The sequence below is a fragment of the Numenius arquata genome, chromosome 3 (genome assembly GCF_964106895.1).
Source record: "Numenius arquata chromosome 3, bNumArq3.hap1.1, whole genome shotgun sequence".
Lineage (NCBI taxonomy): Eukaryota > Metazoa > Chordata > Aves > Charadriiformes > Scolopacidae > Numenius > Numenius arquata.
This window is the reverse complement of record NC_133578.1, coordinates 11,807,392-11,832,522: the sequence shown is the minus strand read 5'-3', so window position 1 is coordinate 11,832,522 and position 25,131 is coordinate 11,807,392. Positions and strand designations below refer to the sequence as shown.

Below are 25,131 nucleotides of genomic sequence, written 5' to 3'. Positions count from 1 at the left end.
GTGAGCAAAATTGCTGAGCTTTGCAATATGTCATTTGGGAAGCTGTTCGGTTTTTCTGTTCTTGGGTATCTATACTTGCTTTCCTCCAAGAGAACTTCTGGAAGGTGATGACTAAACACCTGAACACTGGCTTTGAACTGTTAGAGTTAACCTTCTGGGTACGTATATCATTCCTTTAAGATTCAGCTCTTCCTTTTATTCTGCTCAGGGAGGTAAATGTATTTCCTGCAAAGGAAAGCTTTCAGAGGAAACCTTGAAAGCCAAGGGCCTGTATCCTCTACTAGAAATCAAAGATCAGGTGATAGTCTTCGTCTGAGAAGCAATTTGTGCACCAGTGTTCCTGTCTAGAGTATTCCCTTCCCCCAGTGTACTGTTCCTAATACCCTGTCAGTTCAGAGTTTTCAAAAAGCCCTTGGAGATAAAAAGAACTTTAAGTGTAAATATGTTGAAAAATATGATTATATTGTTTGTCATGTGAAATATCCAGTGGATTCAGTAAGAAATCCTGCAGGTAAAAATGGTATTCTGTGATCTCTCAGTCCCACATAGTTTTACTTGAACTCCTTTAAAATGAAGTGAGGTAATGGAATAGTCAAGCCAAAGCTGAATTGCAAACAGCTACTTGTTTGGCCTTCAGGATAAAAACCTGGTGCTTTCCCATACAAATTCCAGCTCGGTTGGATGTCATTGTTCTGAAGTTTGGCATGAAGTTCAGTACTGATGTAAAACAGCTAGGCATAAGTTAGGAGCCCATGTTGATAATGAGCACTTAGGGAGCATTGTCCCAGGGTAATTTTTTTTTAAATTATTATTACTTTTTAAAAAGTTTTCTGACCTACCTGGTTTTTGAAAGGAGTAGCTCACTGAGTACACTGGATTTTTACCTTTGGGTTAGGTGACTAAAATCCTATGGAGGACGAAATACTAGGCCCAAACAGGGAGGAAGCAGACAATTAAACCTGGTAAGAACTATGATAGCTGTGGTTTCAATAATGCCAAATCTTTTTAAAAATAACAAAAACATGAGATAGGCAACAAAAAGTCGCCCCTACTCTTATCTTCATGATTCTTTGCATGGTCATTAGCAAGTTCTGGAGCTATAATCTGCAGTTTCCTCTTCATTTATGTAAATGTGTTCACTTCTACACAAAGGGGGAAAACTGCCTCCTGGCAGCAGCTTACACAGGCCTTTGCACCGTGGTGCAGGAGCTCTGGGCTCCAGAAGTCTTGGTTTCTTCTCCTGGCTGGCAGCAGACTGCATCTGGCAGCCCCAGGCAGCAGAGGAAAATGAAACCCCATGTATATGGGTTATCTGTGAAGGTTATCTTGGGACTTCTGGATCTAAAAACTTCTAACAGCATAGCTGAAGAGCCAGATAGTTTATCGTGGAAGCAGTGGTATAACTTTCTGCATGAAGACTAGCAGTTTCTGGGTGACTCAGGACGTATCTGCATTGCAAGCGCAGAGATACTGAAATTGTTCTGCACAGCCCGAGCCAGGAACCAGAAGGGCTGAGCGGTGTTAGATGTGACGCTACGGGGACTCCACTGGCAGACTGGAGTCAGAAGCAGGTCGTGTAAGACATGTTTTCCCTGAGGAAGTGTGAGTACACTGTGGGTATCTGTACTGTGCTCCATGGCATGACCTAGACATGCCCATGGAGACTTCATTAGCAGGGGTTGCTGAAAGAGCATCTTGGCTAATCTTCTGAAAGTTTGGATAGTTTGGGTGTAATTGAATGGTTGGCTGTTGGTACTCCACGATCACGGGGAACCTGTTTCTAGAGGGGTCCTTTAACAGCACAGAAATCTTTGGGGCTGTCACTTGAAGAGTTGTGTCCATTGTTCCATGTCTCTGGGTTTGCATTTCAGCTAGAGGTGATTGTCTTTCCTATTTCTTCTCTTCCAAAATCATGTGACAGTTGGATCTTTTCATTAAACTGCATACAGCATGATTCACAATCTAAATACTCCCTACAAAATCTCAGGGCTTGGCAACACGATATATTTTTGACAATTGCGAGGAGCTGACTTCCTATTGCTGGTTTATTTGGGTAGGTTTATTTTTGTCTTTAAAATATGTTCCCTTAATTTGCCTATAAATGCAAAATGCTGTTTCTATGGCAGACTGGGAGAACAATGAAGCTATTTTAGAAATATGTATTTTTAATTCTAGAGGTTCTGGAAAATAGAATTTCTGTTGTGTGGGGAATTCTGAGTTTTTGAATTTGTTTCATTTTGAATCAGAAAAGGAAGCCAAAATTTCCTAAAGAAGAAAAATCCTGGAATTTGTTTTTTCAAGGCTATAAATTTCTTAGAGAGAACATTGGAAAATTCTAACACCGGTGCGTTATGTAATACGCATACTAAATATATATTCAATATGGTACTGAGGTCTCAACTGAATAAACATACAGCTTAAACAAAATATATTTATCATTGACAATTTCTATAAAATATACACACTTAGATGAACCACTGCTGTTTTGACTGACCTGTCTATGTTGGTGAAAACCTTTGTCGTCTAAAGGCTTTTCATCCCCTCTGATCATTTTTCTTTGTGCTCTTCTTATTGGCAGGTCAGTAGGTTATCAAAATGTACCTATTGATTCAGGAAGATTAATTGCAGCAATGTCCAAATCTCATTTGTAATGATGGTGGACTAGTACTCTTCAGTTCAATTTCTTGTAGCTATTTACAGCGGTGGGGCTCATGGGGGAGAAAAGTGACACTATGGATCTGATCAGCGCTTTTACTTTCTGATTTGGTCATTGGGCAGTAGAAGGAACTGCCCGTGGCTGTGCTGCTTCCTCCAGGCCAGCCAGTGCTGTCTTTAGGAGAACGGCACAACATTACCCACAGCAACTGTATTATGACATTGCTGCAAATCAGAAATATGCTGCTTTGCACAGATTTGGCAAAGGAAATTTCATGAAGATTTAGCCAATATTAGAGATTTGTGTTCAGTAACAGAGCAAAATAATTTTCAAGGACAGGTTTTAGGTATTCATTATCGTTGTGCAAATGTTCTGGGAATAGACTAACTGGGTCCAATTGATCACTCTGCTGCACAAGATTTAGAACAAAATCACACTTCCAATTTCAGAGAAATTGCTTATAATTAACTTGTTCTAAAGAGTAGCTGTATCTACACGGCAGAGAAGCTGCTTGGCAGTGTGGTTGTCCCTCTCTTTTCCTATCACAGGTTCCTAATTGTCCGGATGAAGGATGTCCTTTTATTCTCACATCAGGCATTTAAATTGTCTAAAAACTACACTTGCATTATGAGACTATTGCAAATGTTTTATACTGATTATGTATAAATAGAAAGTATTCAACCAACATTTTATTGCATATAAACATATTTTAAAAATTTATTTTCCTGGCTGGGACCGACTTCAGATCTCAGTTTCCCTTGTACAGAAATAGGGCAACATCAGCGGATTTATAGAAGTCTTTTGGAATTACATGTGTGTGAACAGGGACAAAAATCTTAATGTGTGGATAAATAATTCACTTGTTCATTCAGTGCGTGCCACCCAGCCATTAATATTTCCCTCCATAACTGTGGTCTGTGAGGTCTGGTTTTGCATAACCAAGCCTCCAGAAAGCACTGGTTTGTGTCACTATGGAAATGGCATATGGTTTGAGGCATTTCAGCATTTTTGTTTAGTGTCTGGTTTAGAGCACTACTACACGCAATAGCCCAGGTTCCTCTCCCTGTATTGCCTTTGCTGAGCTAGGGAGAGAAATTCTGAGAAAAGCAAGCAGAATCAGCCTTCTCATGTCACTACACTTAAAATGAAGCTTGTTTGGGGAGAAAGAAAATGCAGAATTTGCAAGAAGTCAGGGATTGAGACAGGAGGTGTTTCCGAACTGACAGTGAGTATGTGCACATGTGCTTGTCTAGCGTGGTTGCCTGTATTAGTATGCAGCTAATAAAACAGAAAACAATATGTGTTCCAAAAGAATGACACCATGTCCTATTAATATGCAACCCTCATTATTATTAGTGTTTTTTTCAATGCATAGGGGTTGTTTTTTCTGCACAGCGTAGGTAACTCCTCGTGACATTAGTGAGATCCGCAGCTACGCAGCAAACGGAGAACAGAGTCTGCCTTTGCCTCCCCCGGAGTAATATTAGGGCTCACTGCAAAAGTGCACAGCGTAAAAGGGCGTTTGTGACTCATTAATATCGGGGAATGGAAAGTGCAGCCGTCACGTTAAATGTGTCAACCTGAGAGCTGAAGCAAATACATTAAGTGTTGGGCGAAATGAAGGGTGTTTCTGCACAGAGAGGAGAGGTGGCTGAGAGGGCTAGTTTTTGGCAACTGGTTCCTTGTTATTTTGGCTGTGGCCAGGATTTATGTTGACAACCAGAACGTGGGTTTCTCAATGCCCGCACTCAAAGTTGAGTGCAGGAAGGACTTGAAACCTGCAGTGCTCCATGGTATTACTTTGACATAGATGATATTAAGAGGAAGAGAAGTCTAGTACAATTTCAGTGTTACTCTCTGTTATCTTCTGGGGGTTGTTTTAGTCTCAAAATGGACCTAGTTGAATCCTTTTTAAAATTAAGGGTAGGTGTTTTTTCCCACCACAAAAGTGGCTCAAAAATACTGCCCATCTAGGAATGCATTCACACTGTGTAAAAAGTAACCATTGCTGACTCGTTTCACGGGGTGGCAAACTGTCCTTCCCAGTGCCAGGCCCTTTCCCAAAGGATTTATAGTTTTATCTGTGCCAAATCACAGTTCCTTAGTGCACACCGTGTGATGGGCTCCATTCCCACTCCGCTCCTCTGTCATGCATTGAAAACCAAATGGGAGAGAAGCAGCCTCGGAGCACAGCCAGGGCTGTGCAGCCACGCTGAAATATCAGTCAACTCACCAGAGTGTATGCTCCCCCTTGGGATTGGTAATTGGGTCACTAGGTCATTTAACCATTGTAAATTTAGTTTTCTGGTAGTCGCATGTGTATGTGGGACAGAAAAAAAAGATACTTCAGGGCATAGAGCAGAATCCTATTTATATGCTAGGCTAGGGACACAAAATAAGGGGATTATTTGGGGATGAGAATGGTGAGGGGAGTGTGAATCGTTGCTTGGACCTGCTGGCCATGACTCCAGGGGTGGGGGCAGGTGCCCAGATCTTGCTGCTGAGTGTTTGGCACAAAACTGGGGTTCCGGGATAGCAGGCAGAGAGAGATCAAAAGGCTACTCAAAGAGAATTTCTCTGATCTTTGTTTTTGTCTCCTATTATGTCCAGTCTTATCCTTTGGGGGCCTGATTTGGGATTTTTTGGAGGAAGGGGAATTGGACAGGGAGAGGGAAGGATTTGGCAACATTTAATAAAGAATACACTGGCAATCTCTCAGGATTTTTTATAGTAAAAAATTTGGCAGATGTTGACTATAGAGGCAGTATCTCATATGCCTGCAATATTCTTGGAGATCTACCACATGCCAAAAATCAATACATTTTATAGCATGAAGATTTCTGGTGGGAATACTGTTCTGTACCAGATCTCTCATTGTAAGTCATTATTAAGATATATTTGTCTCAGATCATGTGTGGCCGCCTAATAAGAGCTAGGAAGAAAAAAAAAAAGTTATCTTTTTGAAATCTTTATTGTGATTACGGATAACTGAATTGAATTTCACACAGTAGAAAACATTTTTAAAATGCAGCCCATATGAATGCTTCCTGACCGACACTGAAAAATGTTAGTTCCTGTCTGGAACTTTTCTAAAGTATATGAGTAAGTCTGGTGTAAACTAAATAAATGAAATTGTTTATTACTTCCAGGCTAGTGAAAACCCCTTTTCTTATTTTTCTTCATTATAAATATGCAGGACATCTCACTAGCTGTTACAGAGGATTTTAATCTTTTTAAGTTTTAGGGAAGACTAAGCCCTTAGTCCATTTTTCTTTGGTGGCATCTCTGAAGAACTAATTTGATGGGTAAGCTGTTTGGACAGTTCACATGTCAGGGAAATAACAGTGGTGAAAAATTGGTTTATAAATCTAATAAGATACAGAGAATGGTTTCTACTCATTTGAAACAAATTCCAATGTGTAAAACATGATGGAGAGCTGAATTAATGTTGACAGTGAAGAGATTCTGAATCCAAAGGGACCATCTTGCTGACCTGCTCCGAAGACGCTGAGGTGGAACAAGGAGATGAAGTAAAAAGTTACTTCAGCTTTAATTGAAGCCAGGGAGGCTGCTTTATTCTTGCAGATAGCAGAGGGGCATTCGCCATCAAATTACCTGAGGTCCAGAGAGTAGGGGGATGGGGACAGAGGTTATCTGAGTGGTGGGCAGGTGGTGTGTCACCGTTCCTGTTCACAGGGTATGTCGAGAAACCTCCTTCTGCCAAATGGAAATACCCAAATTGTCAACAAAACAGAGGTGTTGGTGTTTTATTCTCATCATGTGGTTTGTCTCTAGCAGGCACTGTACTGAAGTGTGAGGTTTACTCTGGATGGAAAGACCAATTTTTAAGTGAATCTTTGCTAAAAGTTAAACTTGCCTGGGCAAATTGAAGGGATCCAGGAGAACACCAAGGGACTCCCTGCTTCCCTCTGAGTCTAGAGGGAATATAGACGGTGCCAGAACATGGCACCGGCTCAGCTGCACCACGAGACATGATGCCCATTTCCTGCACCACTCCCACCTGGGTCGGTGCATGGGAGCTGATGCAATGCAACAGTGTCAGGCAGGTAATCTGTGTTTCAAAGGAGCAGCAGAAAACTTTCATTAACTCTCTGTGTCCTTCCAGAGGTTGCAGCAGCGCACTGACCCTGCTAAAAGGCTATGGCATATCTTCCTCCATATTTTTTCATCCATCAGTTTGCTTGTCAGAGGTGGCCTTTAACTTACAGCAGAATAGAGTTCACTGCAAATCTTGAGGTCCTATGATGCATTCATGGTAGACTTACCTTTTTGCAGCAGCCTATGTTGCATATGGTAATATTTTTGTCACATATTACCAGACAGAAAGAAAGTATTATTGTTATTTGATGTATATGCAGTATTGTGTTGTGGTCCAGGCTGCCCAGTCTCTATAGTTGGCTATACAGGAGTTCTTAAGCTGAAAGCTTTAAAGAATTCAGTACAAAGTTTTGCTGAATTTTCTTTTGTTAAACATTATCTCACTCTCTAAACAGCCCTATGTATCTCAAAATGTGCTTCAGGAAAGATGTTATAACCTGTCTCTATGTTAATGGAAATAAAGGCAAAACCGAAGTCAGGGTAGTGGCTGGGGGGGAAACAGGGAGAGGAAATGCTGTGCTGTCTTATTTAAAGCAGGTTTCATATAAACCTAGACACTAGAAACAAAGCCAGGCAGTTTACAGAATTCACATCCTCATAAGTTTATTTCTGCCTCTGTTTTCAAGACAGCAGCACTGCTAGCTGTATCTGGTACTGACTTTTCCCAGAGCTGCTGACAGTCCAAAGCCTTTTAATGCTGTCGTTGCTGTGACTTTGAAATCTCCAAAATGTGAGCGTGATATTAAACCCAGAATGTCTGAAGTTATTTCAATTCAGGAGACTGGCAGGACTTTATAAAGCTGTCATGATCATACTCGTATCTGCAGGGCTCGGAAAAGATGCGAGCTGACCCTTTGGGACAGAAACCAATACTGTGCCCACCTAGATTGCTACTCACCTTTGAGCTGCCACAGATTTCTTTGTTTCTCCACTCGCCTTCTCTTTTCCCCCTAGCATAGAGAAGTTGTGGGGCTTTGCTGTGAACTGCCTGGGCTTGTTGATGTTTATCATTTGAGGAGGTTTCAAAATGCTGCATTTCTCTCCTGACAGTTTGCCTGCTTGTGCTCCTTTGTCATCTCTATCAAAAAAAAAAAAAAAAAAAAAAAAGCCTTCCTTACCTTTGCTGAGTTTCAAAGGCTCCGTTACCTTATGGTCACTTGAGCAGCTCTCATTCATACACTCTGCTAATCACCTAATTATCAAGTCGTTGTGCAGTGATAATACTGTTTTACTGGTACTCTCACTGTGCTGCATAACACTAACTAGTAACAGATGATATTGTTTTTTGGCCTTAAAACCAGTTCGGTTTCATGTCTGATACCAGAACTACTCTACAGTGGCATCTCAGTGGGTTGTCTTCATTGTTCTGCTGTCCTTGCTGTTGCGCACTTCCCTGTGCCTCTTACTGTGAAAGGATGTTCTCAAAGAGAAGGGATCAAGCTCATTTTATAGATATTACCAAGGATCAAATGCTAGGATAAAGCTTGGCCAATAATCATCATTTTCAGATATCTTCCCTAATTCTCATACATCCTTGTAGAGTCCATAAAATATTGAAAATATTTAACAGCAATGGGAGTATTTCATCATCTCATTTTAACATGCTGTTCAGATCAGATATTCTTCTCCCAGAAGAACAGTAGGGTGACAGAAAAAAAAATTCTGAAGAGTATTAATTTAGCTTTACCTGCATAAACGTATCATATTTCCTACTCTTTCCCCTATATGCACAAAGTGAGCCTCCATATTAAGTAGATACTCTTTCTATTTAGGGTGCTTTAAGGTGCCAAAGTGAGATGTAATTGCAGGCTTTGAAAGGCTGTGAGACCACCTCAGTTAAAACTGTCAAGTTTTTTCAATGCAGTCTCTGAAAATTATTTCCTCTGGTGGTTCTTTAGTTTTACGGAGTTGTTTGTGCCTTAGACCCAGTGGCTGAGCCTTCCAGGGGCAGCATTGCTGTCTCAGCTGGCAACCTCTCTTACCTCAGGAAAGATGCCAAAGATGGCTTTGTGGGATTAAAACTTCGTTTTTGTGCCAAAGGGGTGTTCTTCCAGCTCCTACATGGAGTTCTGTAGATCAAAACTTCTTAAATCACATCTCACAAAGCGTAAAGGTGCATGTATTTCTGGTAGTTTAAACCACACCTTCTTCAAGGACGTGCATCAGACTCCAGTGTAATCCTGCAATGATATGCCCTCCTTATAACACAAAGTGTGCAGATTGCTTCCCCAGGAAGAGGAGGACTATTTACTTATCTCATATAAAGCAAGTGCTTAGTGGTTTATTTAATAGAGGAGATTGCACTTTGTCATTGAAATAGGGAGCAAAGAGAAAGTTTGCCAGGCTCCAGGTGACGTCTTTGGTGGATGTAGTCTCTCTGCCTACAAAAAGAATTATATCCCTTGTCTTCCCCCTTGCAACAAAAATAGATCTTCCAACATTTTAAAAAACCATATATATAAGCAGAAGTTTGAAAAGTCTAGATCTTTGGCAAAAATGCTTTGGGGCATTCTGATTTAGAAGAAGAAAATAGCTTTGGAGCCATTCAAAGTGAAGTCCTTGCATAGATGGTACTTTTCGGTGGTGACAGAAAAATTCAGTGACAGTTAAGCTGACCACACTGAGTGAAGAAGTTCGCTTGTTCTTTGTGTGTATGTGATATGTGCATGCATGATCCATCTATGAGTCTTTGCATATTTATTAACATTGGATATGATGTGTGGCATTTAAAACATTATTTCACTGTATGTTTCACTGGCTGTTCATTGAATAATGGCTGTGATCACACTGGAGTTAATTAGCATGACTGTGGTAGTAAGAGTATTCTTTACTTGATGTATGACTGCAGTCCTGATTGAGAAGAACAGTTGATGTGATAAAATATACCATAGGCAACATTTTTTTTTAACTTAAAGTAAGCACTCAATATGAAATAGCACAAAGAAGAATTCTTTTAGCTAACGTATTTCCAGCTGTTAATTCTAATCTTGCTTATTCATTAGTTTGAAGGTCTAAGGTAGCTTTTAAACAATTTATCTGGGGTTTCAGCATTTGATGTAATGTGTAAGTGTCATTATTTTAAATTCAAATAATAAATTCATGTCAGTTTGTATATGAACCCTGAGGGAAAATCATAAATAAAAGATAATGATACATGGAAAAATATCTGGTTCTTGGCAATAGTTAGTGAGGATGCTGTGTGATATCTACCTTGTCGTTCCTGGGAACTGTTTATTTCTCATTCATGCTGAAAAATACCTTATGCTTAGATAATCCACTGAAATAATGGAATTACTCGAGGTGTAAAGTAATAATTAGTACCAGCATGGTATTATATCTGGCCTCTTAGGCATCTGAAATGGGAGCAAACTTCACATTGCCCAAGTCTGTGGATGTTCCTGAACTGAAATAAACTTCAAATGTCAGTGAAGAAAGAAGTAACAATGGATAAGTAAATACAGATGCTCATCCAGAAAATGTCTGAAGAAAAATAATTTAAAACATTGTGAATGAGCCATAGTACCATAATGAGAGATGAGAGGCGTAAGAACCTTTCAACCCCATGTACCAGCTACAACGATAACTTTTCCAGGAGCTGGGAGAGATGTTTTCTATGCAGTGCTGGCCTGCTGAAGTAGAGGTGACATTCCAGGCACTCTGCTTCCTAAATTGTGATGGCAAAGAGATGCAGTTCTGAGAATAGTAGTAATTTCATTGAAAGTGTCAGGTGGTTGATACTTGAACACACAGTGACACATGCTTGCACTCAAAAACTTACCCAAGACCCTCATTTGTTAAACTACTTGAAGACATGTGATACACTCATTTAAAGGTAGGCATGTTCTTACATGTCCCTCAAAAGATTAATATAACAGGCTGTAGCATTTGAAGAGCTCAAACTTGAAGGACAGGGCAAAAACTGGGGCAAAATTATGACAAGAAAAACATAAGATGAATTGTCATATCTAAGGGGAGAGCAGTCTGCAAAAGAAGGTGATGAGAACTTTGTTAACTCAGATATCTTTTAAAAAGGTCTGAAGAAGTTTCCATTCTAGCGTACAGTAGGGAACAATCCTGTACTGATAGAGCAAGTGGCTGCATGACCTCAGAGAGATGTTCTGCCTTTAACTTCTGCAACTGTAATTCCTGGTAAGTCTGTTTTGAATTAGAGCAATAGAGCACAAGTAAGAATACAGGTCTTGATTTGATTATGTGAAATTCAAACTGAATAAAATCACATCTTACATTAGATCATCGTATGCATTTAGCCTTTGCCCTTCTTAAGGGACGAGGAATTTTGACAAAGAAGGATGCTTCCTTAAACCCCAGCTTTATTTATCAAATAAATGCTTCATTTTGGTCACTCATTTTAGCTTTAGAATATCAAATTACTAAAGATATAATTTTCCACAAAAGCCTGACTGTGAGATCACTTAACCTAAACAAAAAGATGGAGCTAATTTTAACAAAGTGGCTTGAGCAAAGAATCTGATAGCACTAACTGAGCTTCATAATTAAGGATATCAATAGTTTATAAGGGTTGAGCAGAAATGCAGAATCAGCTCCACAGTTATCATTTTGTGAATCTGAATTGTGCTGTAGTTTCTGTGGGCAGGAGTGCTACCCGCTGTCTATGTGCAGAATAGGGGTACAAGGCCTCTGGAGTTCTTTTTTTAGCCCTTTGCCATTTTTTATCTCTTCTGTGATCTTGAGTAAATGGCTGGGAGGCTGACCCACTTCTCACTGAAGTCAGTAAGATCCTTTTTATTGTTTTCGGTGAGAGATGGATGAGCTTTGAACTTTGTCTCTACATCCCATCTTCACAGCAGGAGTAATAATACTGCGATTTCATCTTTGGTGTTGAAGAGTCGAGTCACGACTCTAAAGAACATAAAGGAGATATCACATCAGAGAAAGCCTAATAAGTCTCCTAAGCTTCAGCCTCCAGGCATAGGATGGGATTCACATCACTAGTCTTCATTCAAGAAGATCAGATCTAAGCTAGTCATCTAAGTTCCCTCTCTAGTCAATACTTACTGGCCTCTAGAGACGCCATGTCTTCTGTGCCTTTTACATGGTAAAACCTAGGTGACAAAGCTCTCTGAATCAGTAAGAGGAACCTTTGCCTGGAACTGCCTTTCACAGAACTTGATAACAAGAGTAAGTCAAACCAGTGCTATTTCATTCTCCTTCAGCATATCTAAACATCTGCTTAGGAAGTGCAGCGTCTAGGGTATGTCGTTTGTGTTTGACATGACAGTGTGTCTGATCACCTGCCCCGTTCCCCTACCTCATGTTTCTCCTGATGCTTACAACTAAACATCTTTCTCTGGCCGATCAGCGGGGTTCACGAGACCTTGGAAATCTTGGAGGCAGTTACCATGAAAACCTCTCAAATATAATAAGCGGCTGGCTGTAAAATACCATGCAAGGGGAGATTGTTCTGGAAAAAAATTGCCCAGATTTGGGCCATAAACTCTGGCCTGCACTACCATTAGACACAGCTATTTTCAGTGTAATCTGCCTAGAAACATGCAGCAATAAACTAGTTACAAGTGTAGTTGCTAGGAGTAGAGGGAAAACTACATGGAATCATCTTCTGAAAATGCACTTGGGTCGAAACCAAAATGCTGCACTAAATTGATTGATGCCTTAAAAATGTGGGGAAGGGTCAGTGAAAACACAAATATATATGATTGGTGTGTTTCCTTTTTTCTTTAATTAAAAAGGATGTTAAGATACTTCAGTGCATCCAAAGGAGTTCAACAAAGCTGGTGACAGGGCTGGAAGGAATGTCCTGTGAGGAGTGGCTGAGGACTCTGAGTTTGTCTAGTTTGGAGAAAAAGAGGCTGAGGGGCGACCTCCTCTCTCTCTACAACTTCCTGAGGAGAGGAAGGGGAGAGGGAGGTGCTGAGCTCCCCTCCCTGGTCCAGTGACAGGATGCATTGAAATGGTTCAGAGCTGCACCAGGGGAGGTTTAGACTGGACATTAGGAAGCATTTCTTTACTGAGAGGGTGATCAAACACTGGAACAGGCTTCCTAGAGAGGTGGTCGATGCCCCAAGCCTGTTAGTGTTTAAGAGGCATTTGGACAATGCCCTTAACAACATGCTTGAACTTTTTGGTCAGCCCTGAATTGGTCAGGCAGTTGGACTAGATGATTGATGTAAGTCCGTTCCAACTGAAATAGTCTATTGCATTCCATTCTAATTTGTTTCTAAGTGACTAAGATACTAGATTTCTTTAGCTTGCAAGACATATCATAAATAAGAAAGGCCAAATATTTCTGCTCTGCTGCCTGTAACCTTACGTTGGTCCAAGAAATAACTGATGCATTATTCAGTATTTTTTCCTGCAATTATTTATTTATTTTTAGATAGAAAACAAAAAAAAGCCAAATACTTTCAAACCAGAATTGGGGCCCTTTGGTTGGTTTGCACTGAACACTGTGGTACTATTTTCTGTGTAACAGATGAGGCCGAGCACAAACTGCACACAGCCAGATCTCTCTGATGTTGAGAATCAGTGCAACTCTTACTCTGGGTTAAAAAGATTTGGAGAGAACAGTTGACAAAACAGTTCCCTGACATAAAAATTATGGACAAAATAATGACTGTTTCAACTTTAAGGAAATCTCTTAGGCAGTTAACTGAAAGAGCTGTGTTTGGATAGTGCATCCAATGCAGTGATGGCTTCATGTGCCTTAACCTGGATACACAGTGGAATCTCGGCTGAGATCTGCTACCTGGGTCAGAGATTGAAATGGATGCTGACATTTCGGCACTTGTTGGTCTGAAATGCAAAGGAAATCGTGATAAACGTAGGAGGCAAATTTCACATTGGCTTTTTCATAAATAATTTTTTCCACTTGCTACAGAATATCAAACTGTTAACAATTAATGCATCAAAGGTATGGGAATCCTGTCAGTAAATACTGCCATCACCTCTGATTCTGAATGGTGGTAAGGATTGTTGTATAGATTTTATTAGTCTATTTCTTTTCCATAATTGTGTTTCTTTTTTGTTATTTGCAAGAAACAGAAGAAAGGCTTTCATATAGCCTCCTGGTTCCATCTAAAATTAATTCCAAAAGTGTATATTACAGCCATTTTTACTCTGAAACATGAAGGTTGAAGTTTCATTTCTTTATGATTGCAGATTTCATTATTGAAATATGTGATTATGCAAAGATTAGCATAGAAAGATTATTAAAATATTTGAGATGGAAGTTGCTTTTGTGCTTGAAATGGTGCAGGAGTATGTATTGCCAGTTAGCAGATCACAGAGAATTTCAAGGGTTTGCACATGGCAGTTCTCTCAGGGGTTAATACAATGTTAGGAAAAAATACCACACACACCTAAACTTCCAGAGAGCATATAATTTTATAACTCATAGGCTGTTTTTCTGTGGAGCTTGTGCTATTATTGTTTGACAGGAACTAATTTCCACAGACACAAAAGAGATTCTTCATGGGATCTCCCCCCTGGAGGCATTAGCCATTTTTGGTGTCACCTTCCTCAGGATGCCACAGAAAACCTTCCATGAGTCTGCAGTTTGCAGAAAAGGGGACAGCCATAATTGTCCTCCTAGTAGCAAAAAGTTTCTTCTGTGGTTGCATTAGCTCTTATCTTCTTCCAAAATTTTGAATCTCGATGCCAGTTTGGAAATGTCCCTAGATCTTGTACTCCTGGTAGATCCTTCCAGGTCTAAGAAAGGCTGGGAGTCTTATTTCTCTCTTGGAGTCTCACCCTGCCTGATCCAGGGTTATGTCACACCAAAAAAGTATGAAGCACTTCAAATGAAATAAAGGTCTGTACTCTGAAGAGCTTACTAGGAAGAGAGTGAGCTCAGGATGAAAATGTACAAAGCAGGCAAGCAGTGCAACATTCCAGTACCAACCAGGATGAAGCTCGCAGGTTCAACATAGTTTTAGCTCAGCACTTGTAGAGAAATAGATGTACATGAAAATATTTGATAGGCGTTAACAAGTTCTGATATGATTTATGTGTGCTTGAAGCAAATGAACACAACAAAAGTAGAGCAGGCCCTTACCAAATAGCTGACCTCTAGCTTATTTGGCCTGTGCTGCGTTTATGTCTCATCTGACAGTAGATGACAATCCTTTCATGATATGTCAAACTCTGGAGTTCAAGGCAAGTGTGGCTAACTCCCAAATGTGGTTGCTTATCTGAAATGTAACTAAACCTCTTAAATCTGCAACAGGGAGCTGGAAATCTCTCAGCACCAGGTCTTCCTTCTGGAATGGCAGGGATAAAGCCATTAGTGTTTTTCTCTATTATAAAACGAACCCGTTTTAAAAAACTCAAACACTTACCTGGGAACTCAGTGGACAAAAACAGAAAAAGAGGTGGACAAAAATTTCAGGGTACTTAAAATGTGCTGCATTCAGGCTTCTTGTGCACAACATATTTATGCAAACTTGTCCAAAATTAGGTATGGATGCTTCAAAGAAGCATCACCGTAGGCTGACAGTGCCTGGCACAGCCCAGGTGAAACACTTCATGTGCCTCCTTCCACATCTAGCCAACTTCCTTGCGGAAAATTCCCTTTGTCTTTGGAGAACCTTGCTGCATCCTTTACTGCCCGTGGAGTGTGGCCAGAGCCTCTCTGGAGGCCAATCTGCACTCTTTTTTTCCCCCAAAGTCTGGGACTCAGCCTACACCGTCTTCACCGTACAGTATATTTGTATCTGATCATTGTATTGTTGAAGTCACCTCATCTAGATGTAATTAGGTACAGCATGTGTTGGAGTCAGTAAATTGTAATGGTTTTCAGCAGCGATGAACATAAGTGTGTTAGGGACAAATGCAGCAAAGCTGTATTCGTACTGTATTTCCACAAAGGTGTTTGTGTCTCAAGTCTGTGCCATAAGCAGAGGCTGAATGTGTTTAAAAGTATGCTAAATATTATAAATAAAAGCAGGGGACAGCCTTCTCCCCAGGGTGCTAGACTGGTGTTTGAGCTGTTGTAGTGGTAATTTGTGAAAAACGCTAGAGTAGAGTAGACTTTGAAAAATAGTGCTAGTTTTGGCATTTGCACCAAATACTATTGGAAGAGGATCATTCAGAAAGGATGCTGTTAAGTGAAACTGGACCCTAATTCAGATCATATTAAATGGAACATTTTTTACAAATTCTCAGCTAAAGGAGTTTCCAAAAAATGATTATTAAAACATATCGTTTTGCTGCTGTTAACAACCTAACCATTATAGCAGTGGCCTGAAAGTGAGGGAATAAAAATTTACTATCGGTAACAAAACTGTCGAGAATATGTTCTTCACAGTCCAAAAGGAGAAATGCAAATACTGCATATATATAGTCGGACTTCAGAAACTGGGAAAATGAACAGTGAATGAGCTGTTTTCTTTCTGCTTTTTATAACTGGAAATATTTTCCCCCATTAAACACTTGCAGGCCAATGTTCCGTCTTTGTATTCAATATTTTCTCAAGCAACAACCACTGACTGCAGCAGGATATTATCTAAGTAATAACAACATGACTTGGTTCATGGCTTCTATGTTTGACAGTGTTCCTTCAATGCTTAGAAGTACATGTGTGTCCACAGTGTTCAAAGGTATTTTGTGAATAAGTATCAAGTTAATGCATTTTTAAACTGAGAAGGATTCTCGGTAGGATTTTGAATAGGAAAGTGTTGCAGTTCTGCTTCTATTGATGGGGAGGTTAAAATTCCCAGTGGGAGCAGTCTTAGGCCAACACCAAGCATTTCTGAAGATCTCACCTGAAGGTACTGGAAAGACCTTTAAGCTGAAATCTTTGTCTCTCCTTATTTTTAAGTGCTAAATGCCACAGAGCTATTGTCCTCAACTTGAGTGAAGAAGCTTTTCTGTGACAGCAAGAGCTGGCTATGTTCAGTTCGCTAAACATGGCTGACTAAATCATAGTTTATGGCTATAGAGAAGATGACTGCACTCCCTTTCCATTTCTGCTGTTATTTGTGAGACTCACTGGTGTATTAGTTCAGTGGTGTTTTCCAGAAACATGAAAGAGGGAGAAAAAGGATGGGCAGGTAGTTTGAAAGCTGAGGTACGTTTGATGGTATTCACCTCTGTTCCTCTACAGTCTGGTTTGTCTTGGGTACATCGCTTTGCTTCGGCATTCTTCACTTCCCTCTCTGTAAAGCAGGGATAATACGTCTCATGTGGCAAAGGCTGTAGCTATGGGGAAAATCTATTCAGGATGGCAAAGTGTTCAAATTCTTTTGTAATGGAGGGCAGGTACGTGCCTCGGACAAACTAGAAATGATACCCCTCCAAAGCAATCTGAGCATTACATATTAGCAGCTGCACGCTAATCAGAGAGACTTTCTCCATTTAGAAATAGGATGCAGAACAGTAGACGAGGAAAAAATGTAGAAGGAACTTGAAGACACAGCATTCTCAAGTAATCTCCCAAAAGTCAGTGAAAGGCAAATGTTTCTTGAGGCATCTTGAGACGTCTCTGGCTACCATGATTACATGCTGTAATGTGATAGCTGTTGGGAGGCCTTTGCAACAAGTTTGTAGTTGAGTGTCACGTGTGGCACCGTGGGCTTCTGAGGTAGTTAGTCCCACTTGCTTCATTACATTATCTTTGAGAAATTCCAGGGGATTTGGAAATAAACAAGTGCACAGTCCTGTTGCTGCACCTGGGAGGATTGGGCAGGGGTGTGTGTTTCAAATAAGAAATTATTTCATGTGTACTCAGGGATTAGTCTCTGTGGCTTTATACATTCTCCTTTCACAGATGGCAGTGCCAGTAGGAATTATTGCTATTGTTTTAAAACTCTGGAAATCACTTGCTTTCATGCCTTTGAAAGTATAAACAGCCTTTTTCAGGGGTTTACTTGCCACAGTTGTATTACTCATACTTGGTTTCTTGCTTTGTTTAATGGTAGAATACGTACACCAATGCAGACAAGCTTTTGGAGGCTGCAGAGCAGTTGGCTCAGACTGGGGAATGTGACCCTGAAGAGATCTATAAAGCAGCTCGGCATCTGGAAGTACGGATTCAGGACTTTGTCCGGAGGGTGGAACAGAGGAAACTTCTCTTGGACATGTCAGTCTCCTTCCATACCCACACCAAAGAGGTAAGATGTGCACGAGGGGATTTTTCTGTGTATTGCAAGAGGCTGACTCTGAAAACTCAGATGACATAGAAGAGGCATCTTCACTGCGCGGGGCTGATAACCAGTTCATTTGATGCATATGAGTAACTATTGTAAAGGGGAAATATAATGTGAATGAAACACATGTATGATATAGTACACTAAAATATAGGGGCAGCATATCTAACATCAAGCGGTGCTTAATTCACAACTAGAATGTATTGTTATAAAGCAAGAATTCTCTTGTAAGAACATGAGTTGATATTAACGCATTAGGTATAAACATGATAGCAGCATGATACGTATCCTCAGAGGGATTCCATTTGAATGTAACGTTAATTAACGTAGCCATTATTATTAAGCGTTCCTGGAAATCTTACACTGTTTAATGAGGCAGACTTCACTTTTCAAAATTGTGGTTAAAGAGCAAATGGCCACATACTGATACAGTGAATCAGTGAGGACCTGAATAAATACTGTTTAATGTAATTGAAAAATATCCGGAGATAAGGCTGTCTCGCCAGAGATATAGTGGACAGGACATCGAATGGGAGGCCACTGGGGATGTAATTAAAGCATGCTTCACATTTTTCTGCAGACCAAAGGCCATTCAGTGATGAGTGACTTTTAAAGATAGGGTTTCTGCTGAGAGAGATGGAATTAGTCGAAATGGTTGTTTTCATGCTCTGCAGCATCTGTTTGCAAAAGCACACTTGATCAGAAAGATGTTCTTAGAAGCTGAAAGCTCTGCCTGTGTTTGCTGATTTACATGTTACAAACAAGTTGTGTATAGCAGGCTTCAGTGTGCTGAGGAGCTTCTTTACATAGAAGGTGTATGCACACATTCTTATGTGTGTGTGTATATATATATGGAAGATGGAGTTACGATCTGTCCACTATAGCTGTTGATACATGAAGGTTTTCCTCTTACATATACTAAAATCTACTTGCTTTAAGCTTGTGAATGGTACTGTTGTTTCCAGAGTGGCTCAAACGCTCGCAGCTATGCTGGTTTGCTGCAGGGGAAACTTAATTAGTTATTTCCTCAGTCAAAATTATTTCCTAACAGTTTCCTACTGTGATTAACCTTGCTTCACCTATGCAGGTGGTGACTAGTAGCACAAAGATAGGCATGACTCCAGGAAGTTATCAGTATAATATGCTTTCTATCATCTAAATTTCTTCTGGTGATTCCTGGTACTGTGTAGCCTAATTTGGGTTTGGGAACTAGAACTTCCCTGTATGAAGGGTTTTGGATTGCAGTGCCACTGTACTCCTTTCTACCTTTCTTCAACAAGAAGGGAATTTGCCTGCTCCGCTCACCTGGTTTTAATGAGCCCTGCTTTGGTGTATAGAAATGTAGATGTATAAAAATGCACATTTTTTAAAAACTATTAAAACAACCCAGTCTTTTGTGACAGCATCAGTGTTGTTCACTAGCTATTGAGAGTAAACCCTAAACTCTGCCTCATTGACATTTAGCCATGGGACAGATTGGTGCTGTGATGGCTTTTTGGAAAGCTCAGTAAGTACTTGCCATCAGTTTTAGGGAGATCTAGAGTGGACAGAATCCGAGTGCCTTTCTCCAGAGGGACAGTCGAGGGAGCTGTAGCATTAAGCTGGGATATCAGCAAAGTTAGGGTGGACCCAGGAATCCACATTCATCGGTGTTATGGTTTGAGAAAACCCATAACAATTTATTGTCATTTGGACAATTATTCTATCACCCGATGACCCCTCCCTACCCGGAAAGGGGAATCGGGGAAAGCAAGGAAACACAAGGGTTGAAATATAAATAGATTTAATAGGATAAGACTAAATAATTAACAATAATACTAAAGAACCAGCATCAATTCCGATACTGATATACAGTATACAAGAATTATACTCAGACAATTCTATCAGCAGGAAGCTGTGCACTCCCAGCAGTGGCCAATAAATGTCAGACACTGTGAGTGCAACAGCTTTGGGAGGAAAGGAAGGGCTCAGGGGTCCAGCACTGGGGCAAGGAGTTCTCTAGGCCTCCACCTTCAAGGGAGAGAGAACTACACAGCAAACTTTTCTAATTTATATTGAATGTGACTTTCATGGTACGAAATAATCCTGTTGGCCAGTCTGGGTCAAATGCCCAGGCCTTGATCCTTCTCATCCCTGTACCTGGCAAGGCTCGAAAACACTGAGACCTTGAATCCCACGTAGCCTAGCTGGCTATAAAGTAAATATTTTCATGAATTCAGACACTAGAAGACATTTTAGAAGACTAGAGTCTTCTAAAAGCTCAGCATTAGAAGAAGAGTTAGTCCTGTGTCACTCGGCTCAGGACAATCAGAACAACTGACAGCTGTTGGGCTGAGTGCAGAGAGCCTGCTAAAGTTATTGCTGTCTCCAGCAGTTCCCCAACGTTGGAGAATGCACAGTAGCTCTGCAAGAGAAAGGAAGTTTTCACTTATTTACCTCCATGTTATTTCACTCCTATGGGAGCCACACACTCTCATTTTCTGCAGGTTCACTGAATTTCATTGTGTGCCACTACCTGCCTCCTTCAGTGACACGTTTCTGCACTGGTGGGATTCACACAGCCCAATACATCATTTTTTTGCCAAAAGTAATAAGTGAGGGAATTGCTGCGGTTACAGGTTTGTCTGCCAGCTGTGGGGATCCCCACAGACACAGTGAAGTAACCAAAGACTGCCAGGGGGAAACTGGTGCAAAGGGCAAAGCATTACAATAAGAGCAACTTAGCACATGTTTGGATCTGTATTTGCCACTTTATATTCTATAAATAGATTGGCTCAAGTAGAAATTACACGTTTGGCTTTGCTTGGCCCTTCATGTATATTGTAAAATGGTGAGTTAACCAACGTAATTGTCGTTCTTCAATATGAATATAAAATAGATAGCTGGATTCCTCAAAAATGAGGAAAAACAAATGTCCTTCCTTTGCCAACATGGCTATGATAGTATTACGTCCTTTCTCTGTTTTGTACCAGCTGCTCTCATTTGGTTCCTCCTTGGGCTCTGAAATGGTTTCAAGTTGTGCCAGGGGAGGTTTAGATTGGATATTAGGAAAAATTTCTACACCAAAAGGGTTATCAAGCATTGGAACAGGCTGCCCAGGGAAGTGGGGGAATTGTCATCCCTGCAGGTATTTAAAAGATGGGTAGATGTAGTGCTTAGCAATATGGTTTAGTGATGGTTTTGTCAGGGTTAGGTTGATGGTTGGACTCGATGATCAGAAAGGTCCCTTCCAACCGAAACTATTATATGATTCTCTGACTAGGAAATGTGCTGAGCCCCTGAGACCTCCTGGCCTACAGAGCTGGCCCAAGAACCAAATGCAGGTTCTTGCTCTGGCCACTTGTCCAGGTCATATGTGCACCATCCTGCTTAAAAATAAATTCACTGTATTTGCTGGGATTTCAGCCCCAAACAACAAAGATAACCTTAGATTCCGATTTTAAAGTCAGGATTCATCAAGAAAAATTCCCTTTGAGTCAGTAGCAACTTTAGTTGAGTGGAGGAGTTTGGAGTCAGATTTAAATTATAGCAGATGTCAAGGCAAAAAATTCTTTTCCTGCAGCAGTTAAATACAGGGAGATCTGAGATCCATTGCCGCTGTTTTACCAGAAGGCATTCCAGTTACAGTGCTGACACATGCCTCCCTGATGAACCTTACCCCTCCTACCAGCCATGCTGCGCCTGACGCTGGACTGTTCTATGTCCATCCAAACCCATCACCTGGGAGTGTCTTGGGGCGAGGAGAAAGCAGTTTGGCTGGCATGTTAATGTGTTTGACACCAGGCATATTTGACATTATCCTGGAAGGCATTATTAGTTTCTTAATATCCTTTGTAGTTCTTAAAACCATTTCTTAAACTATTAACAACTGTTTCTCTTATGTCCTTGGAAATGAATAAACATTTCCCTTCATGTTTTCTTGGCAATAATGCAGGAAACTATGGGTGAGATGTATTTTTCATCTAAGTTTCCCAAATTCTCATTATTTCTTGATATATTAATCTACTGAGACAGAACTGGTGAAAGGGAGAATTAAGTAGAAAGAACCAGTCTTACTGAGTTGTTTTTTATAGAAATAGTCTAAGTACCTTCCTGCAATGAACATGTAGCTTCTTATAGTCTTCCTAGCAGAGATTAATTGCATTTCTGATGCGGTAATTCCGAGGCATGGGTGAGTACATTGACTGTGAACTTCCCACTGCTTCACCTCTACTCTGCCCACTCTTCATCTCCACATGTGCCAACTCAGATTCCCGGCACCTGAGAAACTTCTAACAGCTCCCATTTTTAAAAGTGATCTTGTCAAAGAAACGTTGCCTTTTATAATCTCCCTTGCTAGAATTTCTTCAGGACAATATACAGTGTTGAATTAGGGAGTCATTTAAATCCAGATATCACCTGAGCAATGAAAGTTAAGAGTGGCTTTTTTATACTGCAGTAGACTTGAATCACTGCTCATTTCATGTGAAAGTGTAAGAGGATTCCTTCTGCTAAACTCTGACGTATACAATTGAAGGAATATGAAAAAAGACTGTCAATTAAGCATAACAATAATTTTCAATTTTTTTTGAATGGCCTTACTTAACAATACATGCAATAGGCTGAAATGATGACTTTGTGGTATAGTAAAAACATTTTAGAGGCATAAATTTAGAACAGTCCTTAAGTGATAGTTAGTGTCATAACTCATGAGTAATGTGGTTCTCCTATTGCCATGCCTATAAAAGAGATGTTGTGTGTCCCGCTGTCCTACAGTATTCATAATGCTCTCTTAGTTTATAGTCAATATTTTCATACCTTTTTAGGCCAAGACATTCCTGATGGTGTGAGCAGAAACCTGGTACCTTGGGAATCAAATCCAATTATCTGTATGGCAGGGTAAAGTTATAAATTGTTATCAGTGGGATAAATGCCTTCAACAGACTTGTACCCGAATCATTTCTCTCAGGATTAAGTGTGATTGAATTCAGGTTCTTACTTCAGATCTGAATTGGTTATTGGCAGGATTGTCAGGTCTTGCAGTTTTATCACAAATTTCATGATAGTTGATGTTTTTCTGTGAGCTCTCAGCTACTAGGATCAAATGATGGTACGGGATTCTTGGCTGTCATTTCATTTTGTTTAAAAAAGAATAGGTTTTGAGCCTCCTGGACAAGAGGTTGCAGAAGTGATGTGATTCAGTAAACTTCACTGAATTCATATCCACTTGCAGTGTATGGGTCTTTCCTGAACAACAAAGCAGTTCTGCAATTGCTTCATATCTCTTTGGGGCATGAAAAGCATGTTTTGCCAGCTCTAGGTTTCTCATTTCTCAGTGGGTTTCAGATTACCACTTTTATGTTGCGCTGAGTCTGGTGAGACAGCAGCAAAAAGCAGGAGAGGTGGTAGTGTAGTTTCAGACCATGTGCCCTGTGCTTTCTTGACCCTTGGTAGGTCAGAAAAGCAATAGGACGAGGTTCTCAGTGCTTGCAGTTCCCTGTGGAGCCTGCCAGGTCTACCTGGCCCACAGAATGGGCAGATGAGTACGCTTAGGAAATATTTAATGTTGAGAAAAATGAACTGCCAAACTCTTAACAGGTTTGTCTTACTGAACATGTGCAAACTGGAACTTGGCAGAGGTCTTCTGAGTGACCAAATTTGGGCAAATTTTCACAGGAATGACATAATGTATATTCTTGACATCAAGGCTAAACCCTGCAAAATTTCAAACCCTTGCTTAAAAGCATGGAGGGTCTGGAGCATCTCACATGAGCAGAAATAAGACTCCTTTTCTAACACAGGCAAAGTAACTCCTTTTTCCCCTTCCTCTCATTCTGGACCTTTTACCTCAAAATTCATCAAGTTCAGCCTTAGGCAGATACCTGGTATGGAAAGTTTCACTCTAAACAGCTAGTCTGATAAGACCATGAGAAACTGAGAGCAAAGTCCTGGACCATTAAGTGTCAGGCAACTTCCTATATAGACCTAAATTATTTGTGGTCAGCAGGTCACCTTGGTCACCCCATAGATATCAGTGGGGTTACTCAAGTGAGTAATGGGAGAGCGTTCACCCTGTCAGTTAGGAACAGTAACAGTGTTTTATTGCAAGCACTGCTAACTTAATTTTACTTGATAACCAAGACCTGTGAAATTAAATTCTCTCTGCTTCGGTTGAATATCATGATTAGGAGATTATTTCAGTGTAGGTCACTAATTTTGACAGGGCTTGGCCCTCACGAGTTGCTGGGAAGCAGGGAGCAGAAAGCTCATGGGGCTAAGGTCGGCTGCTGTTGACTCTCGTCAGACATGTTGACAGAGTGTATCAAAATTAATCACAGAGCAAACATGACAGTGGTTTTGGGATATATTGTATAATCCTGTCATTCACTGTAAATTTGACCCAGGATTCAAAGTTAGTGTTACTGAACTTAGTAATTTGTTGTTTGACTTTAACTGTTAATACTGACATTTCAGAGCCATTGCCATTAGATTATAGAGACTTGTGATGAAGGGGATAATTAGTTTAGTAATTCCACTTGCTGGCAACTTCTAGAAGTCCTGAAAAGGTCTTGTTCTCTGAACAAACATGTCTGCCACAAGGTATTTATCTTACACACTTACACACTAGTCGTGTTCTGGACAGTGCTTTTGTTTCTTTTCTCATATTATGGCCAGATTTAAAAAATAGTGAAACCATGAAACACTAAAATGACCCAAACTGGCTCTCTACACATGAAATATTCACTGACTGGCCATTTCACATCCCAGAACTTTTCAGGGTTAGAATGAAGTACCACACGCCTTGTTCAAAAGCTAGAGATTTTGTTCCTTCAATAGGATAAAATTAACAGCTGAGATACATACAAAACTGCATACAGAATCAGACTTTGAAAATACCTGCCCCTCCTCTCACTGCAGGGCTGTGAAACATCAAACTTTACATTTATGGCTCTCGAAAGTATGAACATTGTTTTTGCTGGAAGCTGAATCAGTGTGGTTTGATGGGGGGAGTATTATAAGCAGAGAAATCACAAGACAAGAGGGTGAAAAAAGCAAATGCTTTTATAAGGGCTTAAGTATATGCTGATTTTTATTAAAAAATAAATGCTCAGTTCCTAGGCATCCTGATATTCCCATCAGAGGTGGATTTGCAGGCAGAGAGCAGAGGACATAGAGATGTGTTTGGAGATGTGGGGTTTTGTTTTTGTCAGTTAGGTTGATGGTTGGACTAGA

At 40.4% G+C, this 25,131-nt stretch overlaps 1 protein-coding gene across 1 annotated transcript in view; it reads left to right on the top strand.

Moving 5' to 3' along the window:
• Positions 1 to 25,131, top strand: part of KALRN (kalirin RhoGEF kinase) — a 492,654-nt gene that overhangs the window by 283,121 nt on the left and 184,402 nt on the right. Inside the window, 1 exon segment of the mRNA XM_074144827.1 lies at positions 17,692 to 17,883. Coding sequence (XP_074000928.1) covers positions 17,692 to 17,883 — 192 coding nt within the window.